Genomic DNA, 19,538 nt, shown 5'->3' with positions numbered 1-19,538 from the left:
CAGGAGAATTTGGAATCTTTTTCGGTCAGCACTCAGTTGTCCCCAACCTCAGAATCCCCTCTGAGACTTCCCTATAAATTCCCCAACAAGCATAATAAGAAGGAAAACTTTCTCAAACACTATTCTGAAAAACAGATACAAAGACCAACAGACATACATAGATATTTTCCCAGGGACCAGCTCAGGTTGGATTTATGATCTAGAGCTGCATAGTCCAATAGAAATGTAATGGGAAGCACACAGTCAACTGTAAATTTTCCAAGAACCACCTTTAAAAAGCAAAATGAAACGAAGTTAATTTTAGTAACATTTTATTTAATCCAATATATCTAAAAGTTGCCATGTTGGCATACAATCAGTATTTTAAATTCCTAACGAGATAGTTACATTTTTATGACTCGCTCATATTGTCCTCAAAATCTGATGTGTGTTTTACACACAGTGCAACACACCCCAGTTCAAAGTAACCCAAATGCAAGTGCTTGGACAGTGATGTGTCGAAGGTAGCTACTGTCCTGGACATCATGTCTTCAGAAATCCAGCTTTTAGCAGATGTCTTCACAGGTTCTCAGGAGAATCTACTTCAGTGAATCCCACTTTGAAATTTATTTTCTGTCAAAGTGAATCTCATTTTAGTAACCTGACCCATTTCCAACATCTATAGGCTCTTTTGTATTTTATCACATCCCAATGGTATTTGCAAACATTTCCAAATTACCATAATTGTGTTAAGTAACACCCAACACTCAGTCCAACCTCAGCTCAATATAGATCTTCTTCAAATCAAAACACCACTCCCTCCTTGTCATTACATTTTAGTTCATTTCCAATTCATGAATTACGTTCTACTCCCTACATATTTGCATTAGTTCTGCAAGAAAAATACTGTGAACTGCTATAGCAAACAAAAGCATGCTACACATGTCTATCTTTCTTCTAAAAGACTGGAGCTCAGGACATACTTCAATTCACTACTCCTAACTACAGACCTATTGGATGGCAAAGTGGGGTGAGGGGAATCCAGAGAGGAATAGGAGTTACACCGTCTTCTTGTTTAACTCTGGCTGATTCTTAAGGGGCAGGGCAATGTTTTGTTTTAGCCATTGACAAGAGATTGCCTTGCTTCACATTGTCTCTCAGTTCCTTTGCCCAAGAAAAAAAATCAGTAACTTTAACCGCAGCCTCCTTGCTCATCCTTCTAACAGAAACAGTGGAAGAATGAAGTTTTTAAATTCAGCCCGAATGCACTTCCAACGGAAATGGACTGTTCAGACACCAGCTCAGCACAAAGAGCTCAGGGAGCAGATAAAAGGCTCAAAGAAGCTAGTGTGAGAGTTTTACTTCTTAAACACTCTCTGCCTTTCTCTGTCTCTGTCTCTGCCATCTCTGTGTCTCCGTCTCTGTCTCTGTCTCTGTCTCTGTCTCTGTCTCTCTCTCTCTCTCTCTCTCTCTCTCACACATACACACACACACACACACACACACACACACACACACACAAACCCTTTTCTTTCCTCTTTAGGAAGAGTCCCTATTGTAACATTGCAAGCTTTCCTCTTGGTGGAAACAGATTCTATTTTCAACCATTAGCTGAAAGATAGACAGACGTTCAGCCAAGGGCTAGAACTTGACTCCTCGATAGACATGCATTTCCCGGGGGCATCGCACATATTCCTGGAAGAGCCTGGAAACCCCTGTATCCAGCCATCACACATGTTACAGGAAAAGTTGTCCAGAGAAGAAAATCAAATTTGACAGCTCACTTATAAGTAGGCACTCTTACAAGGTTCCTACAAACACTTGTCCTGCCAGTCCAGGCACAGCAATCTTTTGGCTCTCACATTTGTACTGTACTTTGTAAGTGGCCATGCTTCAGTCCTCCTAGACCCCCTCCCCCCCCAGAGGCTGGTACCATGCCTCATTCACAAAATTCCTTGACCAAGTGAATGTTGATGAATGTTGATAACATGAAAGTGAGACAAGTGGACCACACCTGTGTTCTTACCACGCTCATCATCTACCACAAAACTGATAGCACAAACACTGTCCAGTGCTATTGGGAGGAATGTGTTTCTTGGAGTTACAGGATCTGGTCAAACTGCCAGATTTTAAAAGGCATGTCAAGTTTGGTTTTGTTTTCATTTTTGTTTTGAGTTTGCATTTATGATGGGACTCAGGTCTGCCACGAGGAAATGGAAAGCAAGGTTAGAAGAAACCAAAGTGGAACAGAGTTGTCATTCATTGACTTAGCATACACACCACAGGATGGAGAAGACAGATGCTGACTTTCATCTACAACACAAAGAGGGGCATATGTCTCCAGAAGATGCCTCTGATCGCTAACCACTCTCCCCAAGGAAGCTGAAACTCCCCAGGCTTCTGTAACTCAGGACGTTAAAGTACTCATGCAGCTCTGCACAGTCATCTCCCCTGTGTTCTCCACAGAGGCCAGCAGGGGCAGCTTCTGCCTGGACACAGCTTCCAGGGGACGAGGGGAGGCTGGCGCTCCATTCCTGCTGTTCGGCAGGCATCCTTCTGAGGCCGCTTTCCACAGAATGGATTCTCAGTGATTTTTTCTAGAAATAAATAAACCACAAAGTTATAGAGATGTCACTGAAAAGTTACTCCCCACCCTGACACATAACAAATTCTAATCATCTTTCTTTCTTACCTGCACTTGTGCACAAGCACACACCACACACATGAGCAAATTTGTGTTCTTATCAGCACCGATTCCTTAACCTTTAGTTTTTCACCCTGTCACAGCTATATTTTGAAAGGTTCTTGTCCTAGTATAAATTGCTGTACTGTACAATTATGGTGGCGGAAGGCCAAAGTAAGAATGCTTACCACTTCCTGCTTCTTCTTCAGCCCTAATTGAAGCTCCCCTTCCTGTTTGCACGCACAGAGATTTCCAATCTGTTCCTTACGTGTCATCAATAGCCGCCCCGAGCACAACTTCTGATCAGAGGCCGTAGAACCCTCTGCCTCTCTGTACCTGTTGAAGGAGACAGCCCAGCTGCCATGGGTTGTGTGCTCCTTTCCTCATCCGCAACTCAATAAACCTGTTCATTTTGTACTTTGACTACTCCATTGCACCAGAATACTCTAACATATTTCAGTATTGAATTTTATTCAAGATACATTTGCCACCCATGCAGTATTTCCATACCCAGTATTTCCTGGTCCTTAACCTAGTGACTCAGCCTTCCCTTCCTAGTTTCTTTAACCCCATACTGCATTTAACACTGTTTATTCCTTCCTTTTAGAAATTCCTTCCTCTCTGGCATCTATGATTCCATTTCTCACTCTCCTCCTTCTCTTCTGAAGCTTCTCCCTTCGTCTTAAATCGAGCCTGTTCTTTTTCTCTATACACACTGGTTCCCCAAATTAAGGGGTTCCCCGTGTTCTGCCTGTTGCATTCTCACACCCAACACTCGCTGAGTTACTTCAGCTACGTGTAGCCTGCAACCACCTGAAGGTTTCCTTACTCTCATCCAGATCAGTCCAGGCTCTGCCCTGTGCTCTAGCCCCGCTGTCTATCCGGGAAAGGCTTAGACCCAGACAAGCTCAGACTTGTCTGGAAGAAGAGCGTCATGGCCCCTCCCCCACAAACTGCACCCGCTCCTACTTTCTGTAGTCTGGTTTATGGCACGCTGGATCAGAGACCCCAGAGGCTGACACTAAACTGCAATCACCCGTCAAAAATCATCCAGTTTCCTCTATCCCAAAACCATGTCTTTGTTCCAACTCCTACTTCACATTCTCCTGGCTCCTTCTTACCTCTAGCCCAACTTCATCCCACCACCTGCAGAGCAATCTTTCAAACATGACAATTAGATCAGTCCACACTCAGCCCGAAACCTTTCATTGCTCCCATTTCCCACAGGAGAGGTGCCCAGTGGGGATGCACAGGTGGACTGCAGAGAATTTGTAAATACCTGAAACTGAGTTAAAGTTTTTACACCAAGTTACATTCTCCTGGGGGGAAATGTGATTTCATGACATTCTCACAGGATACTGTGGTGACCCTAAACGCCTTTTGTGACACAGTCTTGGCCTTTTTCCCCCGCTTCATCCTTGCCATGCATTACTACTGACTCATCTGACTTCTAAAGCCAGGTGCCAGAAAGTTGTCATTTATTGACAATCTGCTGTGACCCAGCCTGGGCTAACTTCCTCCTGGAATCTCAGCAACAACCCTAGTAAAATACCTGCTTTTGAACAAACTGAAAGTTATACAGACATGAAGTCCCTTGCCCACAGCCAACCCCAGCTGTGACTCATGTTAGTCTCATTCTAGCCCACGATCGTTTTTCCCCCGGAATCAAACTGCATTTCCCTTCGCAGTTTCTGAATGCCAGGCAGGATTTCTTGCCTCTCCAGTTTTGTATGTTACATCCATCGCACATCTTCTGGAGGGCCCTGAAAAGCTGCCTGCTCATTCTGCCTGAATCTGTTTGAGCCTGTCTCAGGCCCTAGACAAAGTCACCTTCATCCTGTGTGCTATAATATGGCCCTGGGTGCTCTCTCTGTAACATTCAGGGATGTCTTGAACTTGTTTACTCTTCTGTCTTCTCCAAGCTCCAAAAAGTGAACTTCCATGAGGGAAGGGTCCCTGATGCATTCCCTTGTAACCTCGAGCCCATGAAAATGCTCAATATCTCAGCTCTAAAATGTAGGTAAATAAATGGAGACCATGGTGTGCACTTGTACATACACAAACCCATCTTTTCAACAGCCCATATCTAAAGTAACCTGAATTTCTAAATCAAGTAGGGCCCTCTGGCCAGCCAACACTTGCACTTACAGGACAATAGGACAGGACAGAACAGTGAAATCTGCTTAGTGAAATCCAGATGTGAAGTTAGCTGTCACATCCATCTGAGAGCACTAGAAGCAAGGGTCAGGTCGTGCTAAGATAAGGAAATCAAAGACCAGGCACAAGCAGGGCAGCAGAAGAAATGCTTGTTGACATCTCAATGTGAAGCTGACACCCTCTTGGCTTTATGATGTAATGTAGGTCGCTCACCCCACCACAGGTCTAAATGAGAGAATCACAAAGAGCCACAGGCTTGGAAAGTAACAACTACAAATGCACACAGAATCTTTCTCTATCTACACAGCTGCTTCCAAGATAAAAAAAACAAACAAACAAACACCAGTACCAGCTGGTGAAACCCAGCAGTACACAAATACAGCCTGGGAGATTGAAAGAGAGGGGGTCGGGGGCTGTGGAGGTGTCAATAGTGAACAAATATCAAAAGTTAGGAATGGGGTATCCCTGAAGGCCTTGAGGAGTTGGGCCTGCAGAAAGACCGTGGATCAGAAGCACACACACAAGCTAGCGTTCTCTCCCCCCACACACACTCTTTCATTCATTCCTTTTCCATCAAAGTGACTAAATCTTAACATAAGTATGAACAAAAGGCACGGTTACCATAGTTTAAAAAGGACCATTCTATGCCTTGATTCAATCCAATTCATTTGTGAAATATGGATTTTACAACTTAACTTTTTCTCAAGTAGCTTAATTATGACCCTTTAAGTTGTGTGTTCTTATTCCCATTCTTGGTAAGACCAGCCATCTGTGCCTTTTAATCTTAAAACTATTTTGAGTGCAAAAGTCCTCTGGGAAATGGAAATGTGCCTGAGATGGGTCCCTCAGCTGTTCCATTTTATTCCATCCTGCATGGGGGAGTCTGTAATTGTAATTGCAAAAATGGGACTCAGACTAATGCACTGACATCAGTGTAGAGGACCAAAGGGAGCGAGAGGTTGCAGCTGGGTCCTCCCTGGAGAACCATGGCCCTCCAGGAGAATGTATGGGGAATGTGCAGTGGGGTTCAAAGTCACTACTCAGGATCTGGAGGTACATATCTTTCTTTTCTCTTATGCAAGATCTCTTAGGGGCACATTTCCTAATATCTGCTTAGCAAATTTATCGTGAATTAATTCAATATAAATATTTTTGAGCACCAGCTATTATGAGGTGCCATGATAAGTAAAATTTGTAGTAGTTGTAACAACTTAATAAATAATGATTACTAATACATGCTAGAAAACAATGCCAAATGTTTTACATTAATCATTTGACTTAAGTTTTTCCATAATCTTATGAAGGCAGTATCACAGTTACCACTGCTTTACAGATGAGAAAACTGAGGTTCAGCAAAGTTAAGTGGCACAGATACCGAAATGGTAGAGCAGGACCCCAAGCATAGGTCCTTTTGCTTTCAAAGACTGTGGGCCTAAGCAGGGCAGTCTACACTCTGCACAATCAACAAATAAGTGGCTAAAGAAAATGTGGTAAATGTAAGAAGAAGCAAATTGTGTCATTAGCATGCAATGGATGGAACTCAAGACCAAGGTGCTACCTGAAACAGCCAGACTCAGACAGTGAACAGAACAAAATATTGGCAATCAAAAGCTAGAAGGCAGACTTCTGGAGATGGGAGACAAGATGGAGGGAGGGAACCACAGTGAAGGAATTTTAAATGACCAGCATATGTTTTATGCAGGCACCAATTTTCCAAAAGGAAAACCACTATTCTGTATCATAAACATGCAGGAATAAAAATTATTTACAAGAAATAAAGCACAATCTACCAGCTCGCAGCATCTGTATGAAATGCCATTGGTGCCCTGCTCAGATCTCTCTTCCTGAGAGGTACTGCATTCCCCAAATGCTAGGCCAGATACTGTGAGCTCACAGCTGCTCTGGTGAACCACTCTCAGGCCCTCCCTGGTGACTGACTAAAGTGGACTTTCCAAAGGGAGCTTCCTGCCTCAAGATATGACCAACTCTGCATATGGTTTTTTTTCCTCGAGTCCCCAGCTGAGGTCACAGACAGAGCCTTCTTCCATTAGCCCTTGTCCTGCTTCCCTCACTATCTCGCCTCTGAAAGTCCACACCAGTGAATCACTCTCACAAGAATTCACATGCCAGTCTCTACTACAGAGGACCTGAACTAAAGTAGCTGTTCCCAAGAATGATGCTAAAGGCAGCCTATAAGGACAAGACAAAGGAGGGGATCACCCATCAGCAGTCAGTAGTACAGACCCTGTGACTTTGCAGAAGGGTGAGGCACAGATGGAAGAGGATTAGACCCTGTTACAACATTGACTATGGAGTAAATAGAATCTACTGGAACTCTTGGATCAGGTGGATTTTGCTAAATTCTACTGATACACTAGAAGAAGATAGCAGCCTCAGACCTATCATCAATTTGCAGGGAAGTGTACACATTCAAGCTTCTCTTTGACAGCATTTAAAGAGACATTTGTCCACAGCAGCTGGAGTCCAGGCTCACTTGTAGGAGTAATGAAACTCCAAAGGCCACATTCACAACCTGGATAAGTCTGTTATCCCAAAGTCATGGTTTTCATAGGAGCAGAGGGCTCTCTGAGGCCTGGGGGAGCTCTCTGGTAGGTGCATTTGAGAGCCTTAAACCTTTGTCTGTCTATACCTGGATTTCCAGAATGTAAGTCCTGCTAAGACCTGCATCCAGCTGCCTAGACTGCTGGCTGTGACACCCTCATTTAAGTAAACCGGCAGCCTCGGCAGATCCCCAATATTCCTCGGCAAATGGTAAAAGTGCCAGGGCTGTCAAAGAAGGGAAAAGGTTACACAGGAAATGTCCTGGATAATAGTTATTGGCAAAAACTCAGAGATGCTGTCTGGAAGTGAGTCCTGAAATTGATGGACCAAGAGTGGTTTAGTAGTATACAGGACTAGTCAAAGGGTAATCTGTCAACAGTGGCAAATCTCAAAACCCAAGATTTAACACCTTCACAAAAGTTTCAGGAGAGAAGTCTAACATGCTGTTGTCAATGGAGGCACTAAACTATGTTTTGGCAAAGCGTGAAAGAAGAAAATAAAATGCTCAGAAAAGAGGAAAAGATATAGTAGAGGTACTAAGTCAAGGATCGGCAAACTAAGGCCCGTGGATCAAATCTAGGCCATTGCTGGCTTCTATACAGGCCACAAGTTATACATCTTCAAGAGGTTAGAGAAAAAAACACACAAAAATTATATTAAATTCAAATTTTACTGTTTATAAGTAAAGATTTCCTGAAACAGAGTCACACTCATTTGTGTATTATCCATAGTTTTCAAGCTACTGTGAAAGAGTTGAATCATTGGAACACAGACCATATTATGCACAAATCCTAAAAGATTTCTCATCTGACCCTTTACAGAGAAATTTGCCAGTCCCTGTGCTAAATAATTCCAAGTTACATCAGTGGATTATGTTGAACCTTTTAGGAGAGACCCAATGCAAAAAACATCTACCTATCTTGGTTATCGCTAAGACACTAAACCCAACACACAATTTAAAGGAGAAAAGACTTACTTCGCTCACAGTTTGTAGAGAGATCAATCCATAGTAAGCCAGCTCTAGGGCAGCACTGCATAGCGGAGGGGCATGGCAGGGGAGAGTTGCTCAAAGCATGGCAGATGGAAAGAAGAGAGCACCAAGCGGGGGTGGAAGAGGGAGATCTACCCTTCCAGGACATGCTCCCACTGGCCAGCCTCCACAGTCCACCTCCCAGCATCCCATCCAACTATAAACTCATCAATGCACTAATCTACTGATAGTTATCACTATCCCATGATCAAATAATCTCCCAAAAGTTTGACCTATGAACCCATGAGACCCTTGGAGAACATCTATGTTACCTCTCATGTTTCAGGGGAAAGGAAATGCTAAGGAGAAGAACCATAGCATCACAAGAAGTTCAGGGGCCACTCATCAACAAGATGGTGCTAAAGTAGAAGAGGCTTCTGCAGAACTGGAGACCACTACAAAGAGGCTCCAAGCAGGATTCAGAATTAACTAATTGGCTTTGTATGCTGTGAGTCTGTCCTAGGCCCATGCCCCTTGTCTAGAATGGGAAGCAGATTCATAGTAAGGGAACCTCTAGGAATCACTGGTCCTAGCTGAGACCTGGAATGGCCTGTGATGCCAGAGATGCCTCGAAGGGCAAGATAAGGCCCCCGCTGAGGACGCCTGGCTCCAACTGCAGTTAAGTAGAGACTGCAGCTGCAGGCATTTCACTCGCGCTGTCTCGCTCTCACCATAAACATCATCATAGAGATAAGACGGTTCTCCTAAATTGGCATGATTTACTATCTGGAGAAGTCTTTAAAGTGACTCCCAAGGTCCTGCTCAGTTCCCATGCTTTCCTCGGTACCCCCTCTCTTTGTTTCAAAATCTAATAAATATGGGCCACCCAGAGAAGTTCTTTGTCTCAGCCCCCAGAGTCTCAAGCTCTGCTAGACGGTTTTGATCCTCCCAGAGCCCTAAAATCGTACTATTTGTATCATTTATTTAAGCCTTCACTGTACACTCATTTGGGAGATTGGGGATCTTGACCAGGTCCCCAATATTCCATAGTAGCAATGGGGATAAAGAAATCTCCAAATGACAGTATTTAAGAGACAAAGTGTTTGTAATTACTGTAATAGGATTCAAGGAAGCTTGACCCATAGGAACATCAAGATCTAATAGAACAGAGTATTTTCTCACAGAATACAGATGGGTAGCTAATAACAGCAATGCATTTATAATTTTTTTCAAAGAATATAAAAAATACATGAAGTAAGGCTGAAACCAGCCACCTCTATGAAAGTCTAGACCCCTTGTCCACTTTCCAGATCACTGTTAGGGATATGGTCCGTTTATCTCTTGGCTCTGATTTCCAGCCATCTCTACCCTATTCTGTGCCCTATTTTTTGAATCAATGGACTCCCTTGTCCTCCATCTGAAGTTTGAGTTCAGCCAATGCAGAACAATAGGTTAGTGAAGGGAAGGAGAGTGAGGTGAAGGCAGAGGTTCCCCACGTTCTTCCTTTAGGATGGCCTTCAGCTGGCTGTGACTCTCTACAGAGTACAGATTTACCAGGGCGGCCCCCTTCCCGTAACTCTCTCTCCCTACAGGTTCTAGTGCTCTCCTCTTTCTTCTCCCTTCAAAAACAAGCCTGCAATATTCCCTTTTGTGCTTTTTCCCCCTATACAGCATAGACCTTTATAAATCCCTCCATTAAGCTGTTTTTGAGAACCCAGTTCAGACAATTTGTGTTCCCTGCTGGAACCTTGAGTGATGCAATGAGCTGTGAGAGAGTGGGTGCTGTATGTGATAGCCAACGTGTAAGAAAGAAGCAGAGAAGACTGGAACTGGACAGGAGGCAGTGGAGATGGAAGACGGGGCTGATGGACAGACCATCATAGAAGAGATGCAACACAGAAGTGACCAGACTGGAGAGCCGCTGGCCCTCCCTTTGCACTTTTTCCTCTTTCTCAACATCTGTGATGGCCAAAATTAATCCAAGTGCCCAGCATTAAGAATAACCAGCTTTAAATCCTTAACAGAAAGATATATTCTGCTTCCTCTAATGACCCATTAATCCTTCCATTCCACAGGTACAAAATGCTGGTAACAAATGACATCAGGTCACCAACCACCCCAGTTTAGAGATCAACTGTCATTCTCTTCACCTCTTCCTCTGGGCAGTTAACTCTCTTGTCTCACCTTTATTTGGAAGTCTCATTTCCTAATCATGTGTATTGTGGTAGCCAAGGAATAAATAAAATACACTGTGGATTTTCGGCTTGCTTGGTAATACCAGTCACATCACAGATGCTACTAGGTCTCTAGCGTCCTGTTGAGCACAACCTGTTGAATAATAATAAATGACCACATCTCTGTGAAGCAGGAAGGTCAACAACCTCAATGTTTGTCTCATAACCATGAAGAAAGGATGTGAATCATAAGACAACATAAGATTTCTGCAGAAAAATGGGTGCCTCAGGCCGTCATTGGCTGATATAAGATCTCATGTAACTTACACAAGACCATCAATCATTTGAGCTTTGCCTAGTAACAGGAGAGTCCATTTAGTTCCTATGGGACCAAATCACCAAGATTGGAGGATGGCAGAAGCAAGATTGGGGAAAACCTAGACAATGTGCAGCTCACTGAAGGATGTGGTTTTGGCTCTGATGCTAAAATATCTGTTCCTAACCTCACTCTGATCCCTTCTCAGTCACATAAGATTAAAGTAAGGAATCTTGTATTTTCTTCATTTGCAGGTCAGGATAGAGACAAGGCAAGGATGCAGAATTAAAACTGTTTAAAATGCAAAATACCAGGGCTGGGGATTTAGCTCAGTGGCATAAGCACCTGCCTTGCAAGCAGGCAGTCATGAGTTCGATCCCTGACACCGGTAAAAATACAAACATAAATAAATAAATTAATTAAATAAATTTTTAAAAAGGAAGATACCATGAGTTCTAAGCATTACAAAACTTTCTTATTAGTCCCATTCTGATTTGTGCAATTCTTCTTAATGCTGAAATCTAGAGAAGGAATTTGTCTCTGTGATTTTGAAGAGAGCAACAAGAGTAAAAATAAGTGAAGCAGAAGTTAAATGAGAAAAAAATCAAAGAGTGATTCTTCTCTGGGGAAGGGAGAGAGAGAAAAAGATGATAACTCAACAATAAGTAAGTAAGATGGACCCAGAGCTTGCAAACATAACGTCATCCACATGGCTTCCTCACGAGGACTGGCGAGGACCAGTCAGATGGAGAGCAAGTGGCTGCTCAGGCATTAGGGGCCGAAGGCTAGAACTCAACGGGTGTCTCAACCACGTGGAACCGAGTAAAGAGAAGGCAGACAGCTGAGTCTGCTCTACTAGTAGAAGTCAAGCTTTGAGTGTGTGTATGAAGCATAACATCAAAATAGGTGTTCTGCTTCTGGTGGGAGTTATGGTTGTTGCTTTGAGCCAATCCTTTCATTGGAAACAGTTAGGAAAGATGAAAAAATATTAGCACATCTCTTTGGGGAAAATTGAGATGTGCAAAATTGGGAGGAATTTGTAGGTTAAGAAGCAAATGCCAGGAGAAGTAACCCTAGAAAGATGAAATTTCAGCAACATTTTTTCCTAGAGACAACTGCCCAAAAATTATAGATGAGAACTAGATAAGCTACACAGACATTCTGACTAGAGGAACAAACCTGGTGCTTAGATCCATCACAGAAGGGAGATTTTGTTAAACACAACAAACATTTAATTGAAATCCAAAAAAGGACCCACATCCTTGGAGTAAGGCAGGAGATAAAATCCAGTTGTAGAAACTCTCAGAACTGATTTAACTCTGGTGACCTTGTGTTGCTAGTACCAGATTAACCACCTGCCAGGTGCAAGGGAAATACTGTCTAGAAACAGATGATCTTATATTAATCCTCAAATTATCTGTTATAGTTTTCATGTAGAACACACAGTACTCAATGAAAAATATCAGCCAAGAAGATCTGACCATCCAAAGACCCATGGAGCATCCAGTTAACAGGATTATCAGCCACAGACTTCAAATTATTAACATTTTTTAAGACTTAAAACAAAAGGAGGGAAATTTTGACAAACTGTAGGCCATATAGAAGACTAGATACATTAAAGGAGATGCTTAGTAAACTAGGAGATGCATATGTCAGAAAACATCTGCTGTTTAATAGGATGAGACAAATAGATAGAAATACAAAAAAAATAGAGTGAGACATGGGGGAGAAAAGTGAAAATGTTTAAAATACCTGTGATTCAAGCTCCAGTAGGAGAAGACAGCAAGAATAGAGAAGTAATACATAAAGAGATAATAGCTAGGACTGACCCCAAACTGACGAAAATCATCATGCCACATATTGAAAAAGCACTCCGTTTGAATCCCAAACAGATAAATACAAAGGTAACTACACTTAATCATATCATTACACTGACTGCTGCAAAAGTAAAGATGAGCATAAAAAGAGCACATATTTCAAAGGAACAAAAAACAAGACCTGTTTTCAACAAAATACAGAAAGCTAGATAATGAAATACTGTTTTCTGTATGCTGAAAGATGCTAAAAGAAAAACATTACACACATAGAATTTTATATATAGTAAAACAAGTACATCATTTAAAAGTCTGGGTAGAGGGACATTTTAAAACAAGCAAAAACCAAAATAATTCATTGCCACCCATCTTGGCACTATACTACAGGATTTTCTCCAGGTAAGAGGAAAATTATCGCAGTTGTAAGATAGGACATGCAGGATACAGTGAAGAGCAACCAAAAGGATAAATCTATATTGACTCGAAACAATAATAATTTATCTGAGGGTTTAAAATACACAGAACTGAAAGGGATGGAAATGATAGCAAAAAGTTGGAGGGGGACAGAAATAAAAAGAATTCATGATCTAAAGTTCCTGCATAATCCAGAAAATGATTTTTTAAAAGCTAGTTTATTAGTACCAATATAGATACATTTTAATAAGCCAGGGGTACATTTTACGATGTCTACCATAACCAGTAAAAGACTACATAACTGACAAATAAATCAGTTGAATAATAAAAAGAAACAAAAATATGCAAGGTAGACTAGGGAAAATAAAAGTACAGGTCAAGAAAACAGGATGGCAACTCTAAACCTACATACATCAACAACAACAGAACCAAGCACATAGTTCAGAGAGAGTAATTTGGGGCTGCAGGGTTACATTGTTAGATGAGAGGAACCATAGGAAGGAAAATGGGTCAGAATCTAGGGAGAGGAGGCAGGATAAAGGTGGAAAACAGTGTTGGGGATCAAGGCTGTGTCCCCAAAATGTTTGTGCAGTGAGTTGAACCACAGTGAGCTAGGCTGGCTAAACAGTCCCAAGAGAGCTGGCAAAACGTGATGCCAGCTTCCTCATCTCAATCAACAGCTATCGTGTGACACCATAATGGCGGTGACATATTTCTTCACTGTTTCTAGAGCTTTCACATGAAATGCCACCCGTCCATCCCAACTTTAGGACATAGAGAAAGCAGATTATTATCCATTTTACATGTGAAGAAACAGAGACCTAAAAATTATGTAACAACCCTAAAATCATACACTCAGTGCTGAACCAGAAAGGAAACTTTCCAGTTCCACAGCCACAGCTCTTTCTGCCACACGACCTCTGAAGCTAAAGTAACAGACCTACAGCCCGCTGACCTGGCTGAGCATCTTCTACTCCTACATTTTCCAAATGTTTATTTCCCAGCCTGCAGAAGACCCAGGATATCCAGCAGTACCAACTAGGTGTGAGAATTAAACAGGTTCCTAAACTGAGTAAACCTCCCCCATGCTGCAGCCAGTTCATGGCAGAGAAATCAACTCAGAGCAGCGTCTTAAGGGGCAGACAGGAACCAGGAACTGATAGGAGTGTTCCCGGCCTGGAGATCCCAGCCTGGAAGAAGATGGGGGAAGGATGAGAGTACACCAGATGCAGGACAGGCACCGAGAAAAGGCACAGGAAGCAGTGCAAAGGCCATCCTATTCGGTCTCCTAAAAGCAAGACAACCAGAAAGCACCAGGGGGACAGCAGGGGGCTGCTGGTGACTGAGCTGTGAAACCAGACCCCGTTACCTTTCTGGCCAGAGTCACCACCCCAAAGGCTGTTGCGCAGATAATCCCCAGCGCTGAGGCCACAGCTCCAAGCAATGAAATCTGGAACCAAGTGCTGGTCTTGGCCGCTAGAAGGAGGACAAAAGAGAGGTCAGTGGCAGAGGCCAGAGGTAAAGCTGCCTTCCCCAGGGAAGCAGGGACTGGCCGAGCCCTTCCTCTAACCCAGGACTGGCAGCCATGAGCCCAACTGTCCGGAAAGTAGAGTATTCTCCTGGCCTATCCCAAAATCCATGACTGATCTAAATAGAGACATAAGCCAGACATTTAATCAAGAGCAGATCTTTGTTAACATGCCTTCCCTCTATACAACAAAATCACTTTGAGTAATCACAGAATTAAACACATAACATCATCCAGAAGGAAGCACAGAAAGTAAACATTTTCATTATATATGTGAACTCTATATCCATCTTAAAATAAAAGTAATACTAAACTACAAAATGCAAAAGATCTACCCTTTGCCTTAACCCATAACAGTGATTTCCAGCTAGAAATCTGAACTTTATGTTTCGGTGTGTTCCTGGTACCTGGCATATAGTAGATGCTCAATAAATATTTACAGTATGAATAAAAACATGAATAAATGAGTTTCTTTAACACTTAAAATGTAACTGGAAGGAAGAAGAGACAAGGGAGGAGTTTTGAAGACAGGCAAACTTGCTTCAAGGAGAATATAAGGGAAACAAGCTCTATGCGTGCTGTGCCATGGACCTGAGGCTTCCCAGGCCACTTCATCCTTAACTCCTCCCCGGAGTGCTGGGCAGGACGCAGGAGTCCAGGCAGGACACAGACAGCGCCTGCAGTGTCCAACCCTCTATATCATGTTCTGCTGGCTCTGAGGACCTGGGCACCGTAGACCGGGCTGGCCCTGCCTGGCCACAGCAGTGAAGTCATTTGGGAAGAGAAGGCAGAGGGGAGACAAAGTAATCACAGCTCAGCACCTAGCAGGGCCACAGAAGCTCCCTACAGAACCGGAGAGGACTTGCGGCCAGGCGAGCGGCCAGAGAGAGGGTGGGAACCAGGACCAGGACTGGCTTCTCTTCCAGCCTGAAGACAGTTGAAGACAGAGGATAAAACTATGACATATTTTTAAAAGGGATAAATATGTGGGTTTGGTTTTAGATTTAAGGATAAATTAAGGGTACTTAGGACCACAGAAGTATTGAATAAGTGTATCGTGTTCATTAGGAGGTTTTGTTTGACATAAAATCACCAATTCCTCTAATCACAGTTAGAGTCACAGAAAAAAGATTTCAAGATCTTTGAAAGAAGAGCAGCCCTTACACAAGCACCACCACGAGCCCTCATGCCTATTAACCAGGTTAGTTTTAAGGTTAGCTTCAATTGTAGGTTAAGCTCAAGGTTAGAAATTGCTTTATTGTTATAGCTGGTAAGGACATGGACTAAGGTTTGAGACAGAAAAGGCAAGGTTAGTCAGGTGTCAGGTGTCGTGGTGTGCATCTGTCATCTCAGTACTCCAGGAGGTTGAGGCAGGAAATTCAGGAAATTGCCAGCAAGGGCAATTTAACAACTTACAGAGACTCTGTCTCAAAACAAAAAGTAAAAGAGGGACGGGATGTAGCTCAAGCATGAAGAACTTGGATTCAATGCCCCAAAACTTCAAAAATAAAAACAAACAAAAAAGAAGTCAGAGTTAATGGGAGTTAACCCACATTGTTAAAGGACAGGGAGATTTCACATTAGCAGCTGACCCCCGACAACCAGGACGAGAGACAGAAGCTGCCAGGAGACTGTCCCGAGATACACAGTTGCAAAAAGAAAGGAATCCTGCTGGCTTTGGGCAAGGATTTAGTCCAACAGGACATCTTCTGAGCGCTCTCCCAGGCTGTGTACAGAACACAGGGAAGAGACTCCCTCATTTCCACAGCTGCGGCCAGGGAGGAGGAGGCTCGCCAGCAGCATGGACCCCAAATGTCTGGCCCAAACACCAGCAAACAGACATAGCTCCGGTATGATACGGGGTTCCTGGGCCCCCAACTCACAGGGCCTTCCGCTTGGACTCCCTGTTACTCTAACCCTGCAGCCCGGGGACATGCCACCACATTTCATAGGTGTAAAAACTGAGAAAAAGCTAAATAATTTACTCAGGTACTCACCAACAATCAGCCCTCGGCAGTTTGATTCAGATGCTAGACCTTAACTACTTACTACATTTTTGTTTACATTGGCTTCTCAATTTACATGAAGCTTGAAAACTCATAAAACTTCATCTTTAACACAAGTGATTGCAGTAAATAGAAATTCAGATTATGGAGTTTCATAAAACTAAAAATATCCATGTTGAAATCAGCTTGGTCACTCTGAGCAACTCCAAGTCTAAGCCTCCCCCTCTACCACACAGTCAAAGGGAATCGTATTCAGTCAACACACAGTGCTCACCATGTCCCAGGCACTGTTCTAAAGACATTTTTGTAGTGAGCAGATCGGTCCTACATCAGCACCTCCTAAGGTCTTACACTATCCTCGCTGCACTAATGAGGAGACTAACTTAGAGGAGAAAAATTACCTGTCCAAGTCAACATAGGAGCAAGATTTGCACCCAGTCTGTCTGGCTCTTAATGAATCTGCCTTACTGCCACTTAGATATGATACATAATCCTTTCCCAATATCTGGAGATTTGGTTTAAGTGTCCAGGTAGATGATAACTATGGGGGCATCTTGGAAATTTTGAAGTACCTCATAAGTATCAATTATTGCCCATTTACTTAGGACAAGCTGTGCTTCGTTTCTAATCAGCTCTAGTATTTATAAACTTGAGGACTAGTTCCAATTTCCACTCGTGGTACTAGGAAAACAGGTGAGCACCTTCTGCATATGAACTCCTGACGAGTGCCCCTTGTGGATAGCTGTGCCTCGGGCAAGCACCATGTTTCTAGGTCCTCTTTGGCCATGTATCACATCCAAGCTCTGTTTCTGGAGTCTGAATTCATTGGTCTGGGTGTTCCCTGATATCAATAATCTTTAGCTTTTTCCATTTTTTTTCAATGCTTGCAGTACATAATGTTTACATTCTTCATGTGGGGCTGATGCATGTACATAACACATCTTAATCCCTTTTCCTCCCCTTTTGATCCGCTTCCTACTTGAGAAAAATCTATCCCCCTGCTTCCTATTTATCTCTGATTTTGCCTTTTATTTATAATATTCTTTAAAAGCTCCTGGGGTAACGCAGATGTGCTCGGGGCTGTGGAAGTCCTACTTCCAAGCGTGTCTTCATAGTGTTTTCTGTGTTGCAGAAAGAGGTTCATCAGCTGCTCTGCCCCGGTGCACATACCTGAGCTCCCTTGGACCTCCAGGAAGATTCTCCCCCTGTAAATCCCATCCGGGTAGGTGTGGTAGATGCAAAAGTACTCCCCTGTGTCATTCGTGGTCAGCGAATGGAAGGCAATGGCCTCCCTGGGGCCCGGGGACACCCGGTCACTGAGGATGGGGTTGATGTACCAACCAAAATGAGGGTGATAAATGGCCAAGAGCTGGTCTTGCTGCTCCCAATTGACCTGGGTCACGTTAGCAGTAGTGGAGGATAAGTGACATTGTAAGATGACAGAGCCACCTTCCTTCGCCAGAATATTCCCCTGTGTTAGTACTGTGCCTTCCACAGATTCTGCAGAGAGGAAAAAACACTATGAGACCCAGATCAACAACTGCTTTCAACCTTCCTATAGAAATCCCAAGGTGTTCCAAGGCCAGAATTAGTTTCAGGACCCCTGATTCCTCTGGGGCATCTTTTTGCCCCTCCCCTCAAACAGGAGATTATAGTCATCTCCTGTCTCCCCCAATTTCAAGGGATCTTTCACTCTACAGCTGTCATTCTAGCCTCCAAGTCGCAGCCCAAGGCCCCCTTCCGGTCTTCAAGGCCTTCTCCGTGCTCCTCCACCCTCTCCTGCCCCCCTCCCTCATCACTTCTGCCTCAGAGTCTGCCTCCACCTCCACCTCCTCTCCCACCTAGAGGCTCATGGAAGCTGCACTTCCTCCCAGAATCCTTTAGGGCCTCAGCCCAACACGACCACCCTTTGCCTTTCACACTCACTTCTCCTATTGCACAATTCTCTCCCTCTCAGGGTTCAGTTGTATTGCTTCACAACTAGCTCATTATTATTTACATATCGTTGGTTTTAGTCTTCCCACTTAGAAGGCCAGACTCTGCCCACACCACCTCTCCTAGTGCTGGGTCTTCCAGCAGCTTAGTGTTGTCCTGGGTGTCTTAGCCTTTGCAATAAAACCTGACTATCTGGATGATTGTCTGGAGAAACCTTCAGGAAAGCCAAAAAAATTCTAGGGAAAGGAAATCTGACAAGAAACTCTGCTTCTCCCAGGGAAAGCTATCTTCCTGGTGCTTACCTTTCCCCAGCTCCGTGCTGTACCTCTCCGCCCTCAGATGGTTCTCCCTCCTGCTCTGCAAGGTGTTCAGGTCTTACCTGAGGTAAAACGGGCAGCCTGCCTCAGCCCCTGGGCCCAGATCAGCAACAGACACCAGCGCATGCTGCTGCCCAGGGCGCTGACAGGAAGAGATGTGAACCTGGCCAGTAACAGCTGGTAAGGTGAAACTAAGCCAGCACAGAAAAGGGTCTTGGAAAAACTGAGTTCAGCAAAAGCAAAGTCAAAACCGATCAGGCTCTCAGCAGGTAAACAAACGGCAGAGAATTAACCACAAGAAAGCCTGTGAAGGAAATACATTTTAAAATAAACCAAAAATGTGGGTAGAAATATACTGGTCTTTATTGACTGTAAATTAATCTATCCTGCTTAAATTCGATATTCATGCACTTTTTAAAAAAAAAATCAGCCTTATTTTAAAGAGTTCAAGGGCTTCTGTTGCCAACGAGGAACTGCTTGCTCAGCGGGTTACACTAACTTCACCCTGCGCTAAAGAATGTACAGCAATAAAAGGGGCTGAAATCTAACATCTGGGGACAACACACAGGTGAGAGAAAGGTCTTTCTCAAGCAAAGCAACTTTCTTTGAATGAAATCTTTCCTCAAATCCTATTTTTGTCCTGTTTATCTGGATTGAGACTTCACTACATCCTGGCTCAGTTC

General features: G+C 43.4%; 1 protein-coding gene across 1 annotated transcript; it reads right to left on the bottom strand.

The window, feature by feature from the left end:
- Positions 1 to 294: 294 nt before the first annotated feature.
- Positions 295 to 19,063, bottom strand: Tigit (T cell immunoreceptor with Ig and ITIM domains). The gene is made up of 4 exons (XM_063225312.1): positions 18,918 to 19,063; positions 17,774 to 18,103; positions 14,439 to 14,545; positions 295 to 2,576 (listed from the first exon to the last, which is right to left on the bottom strand). Exons 1-4 carry the CDS (start codon positions 18,979 to 18,981, stop codon positions 2,340 to 2,342), a joined length of 738 nt encoding a protein of 245 aa, XP_063081382.1. The 5' UTR covers positions 18,982 to 19,063; the 3' UTR covers positions 295 to 2,339.
- Positions 19,064 to 19,538: the final 475 nt, after the last annotated feature.

This window comes from Cavia porcellus, unplaced genomic scaffold (genome assembly GCF_034190915.1).
Source record: "Cavia porcellus strain 051 isolate PalLab524CR breed Dunkin Hartley unplaced genomic scaffold, mCavPor4.1 scaffold_15, whole genome shotgun sequence".
Classification (NCBI taxonomy): Eukaryota; Metazoa; Chordata; class Mammalia; order Rodentia; family Caviidae; genus Cavia; species Cavia porcellus.
This window is presented reverse-complemented; position numbering and strand designations above follow the sequence as displayed.

Bases quoted from the DNA above. Each gene is read 5' to 3' on its own strand.
- Tigit (XM_063225312.1), bottom strand. From the start codon at position 18,981: ATGCGCTGGTGTCTGTTGCTGATCTGGGCCCAGGGGCTGAGGCAGGCT. The intron at 18,104-18,917 runs GTAAGACCTGAA...TCCTCTCTGCAG, and splicing joins GGCTGCCCGTTTTACCTCAG to AATCTGTGGAAGGCACAGTA. The intron at 14,546-17,773 runs GTATGTGCACCG...TCCTCCTTCTAG, and splicing joins GGAGGTCCAAGGGAGCTCAG to CGGCCAAGACCAGCACTTGG.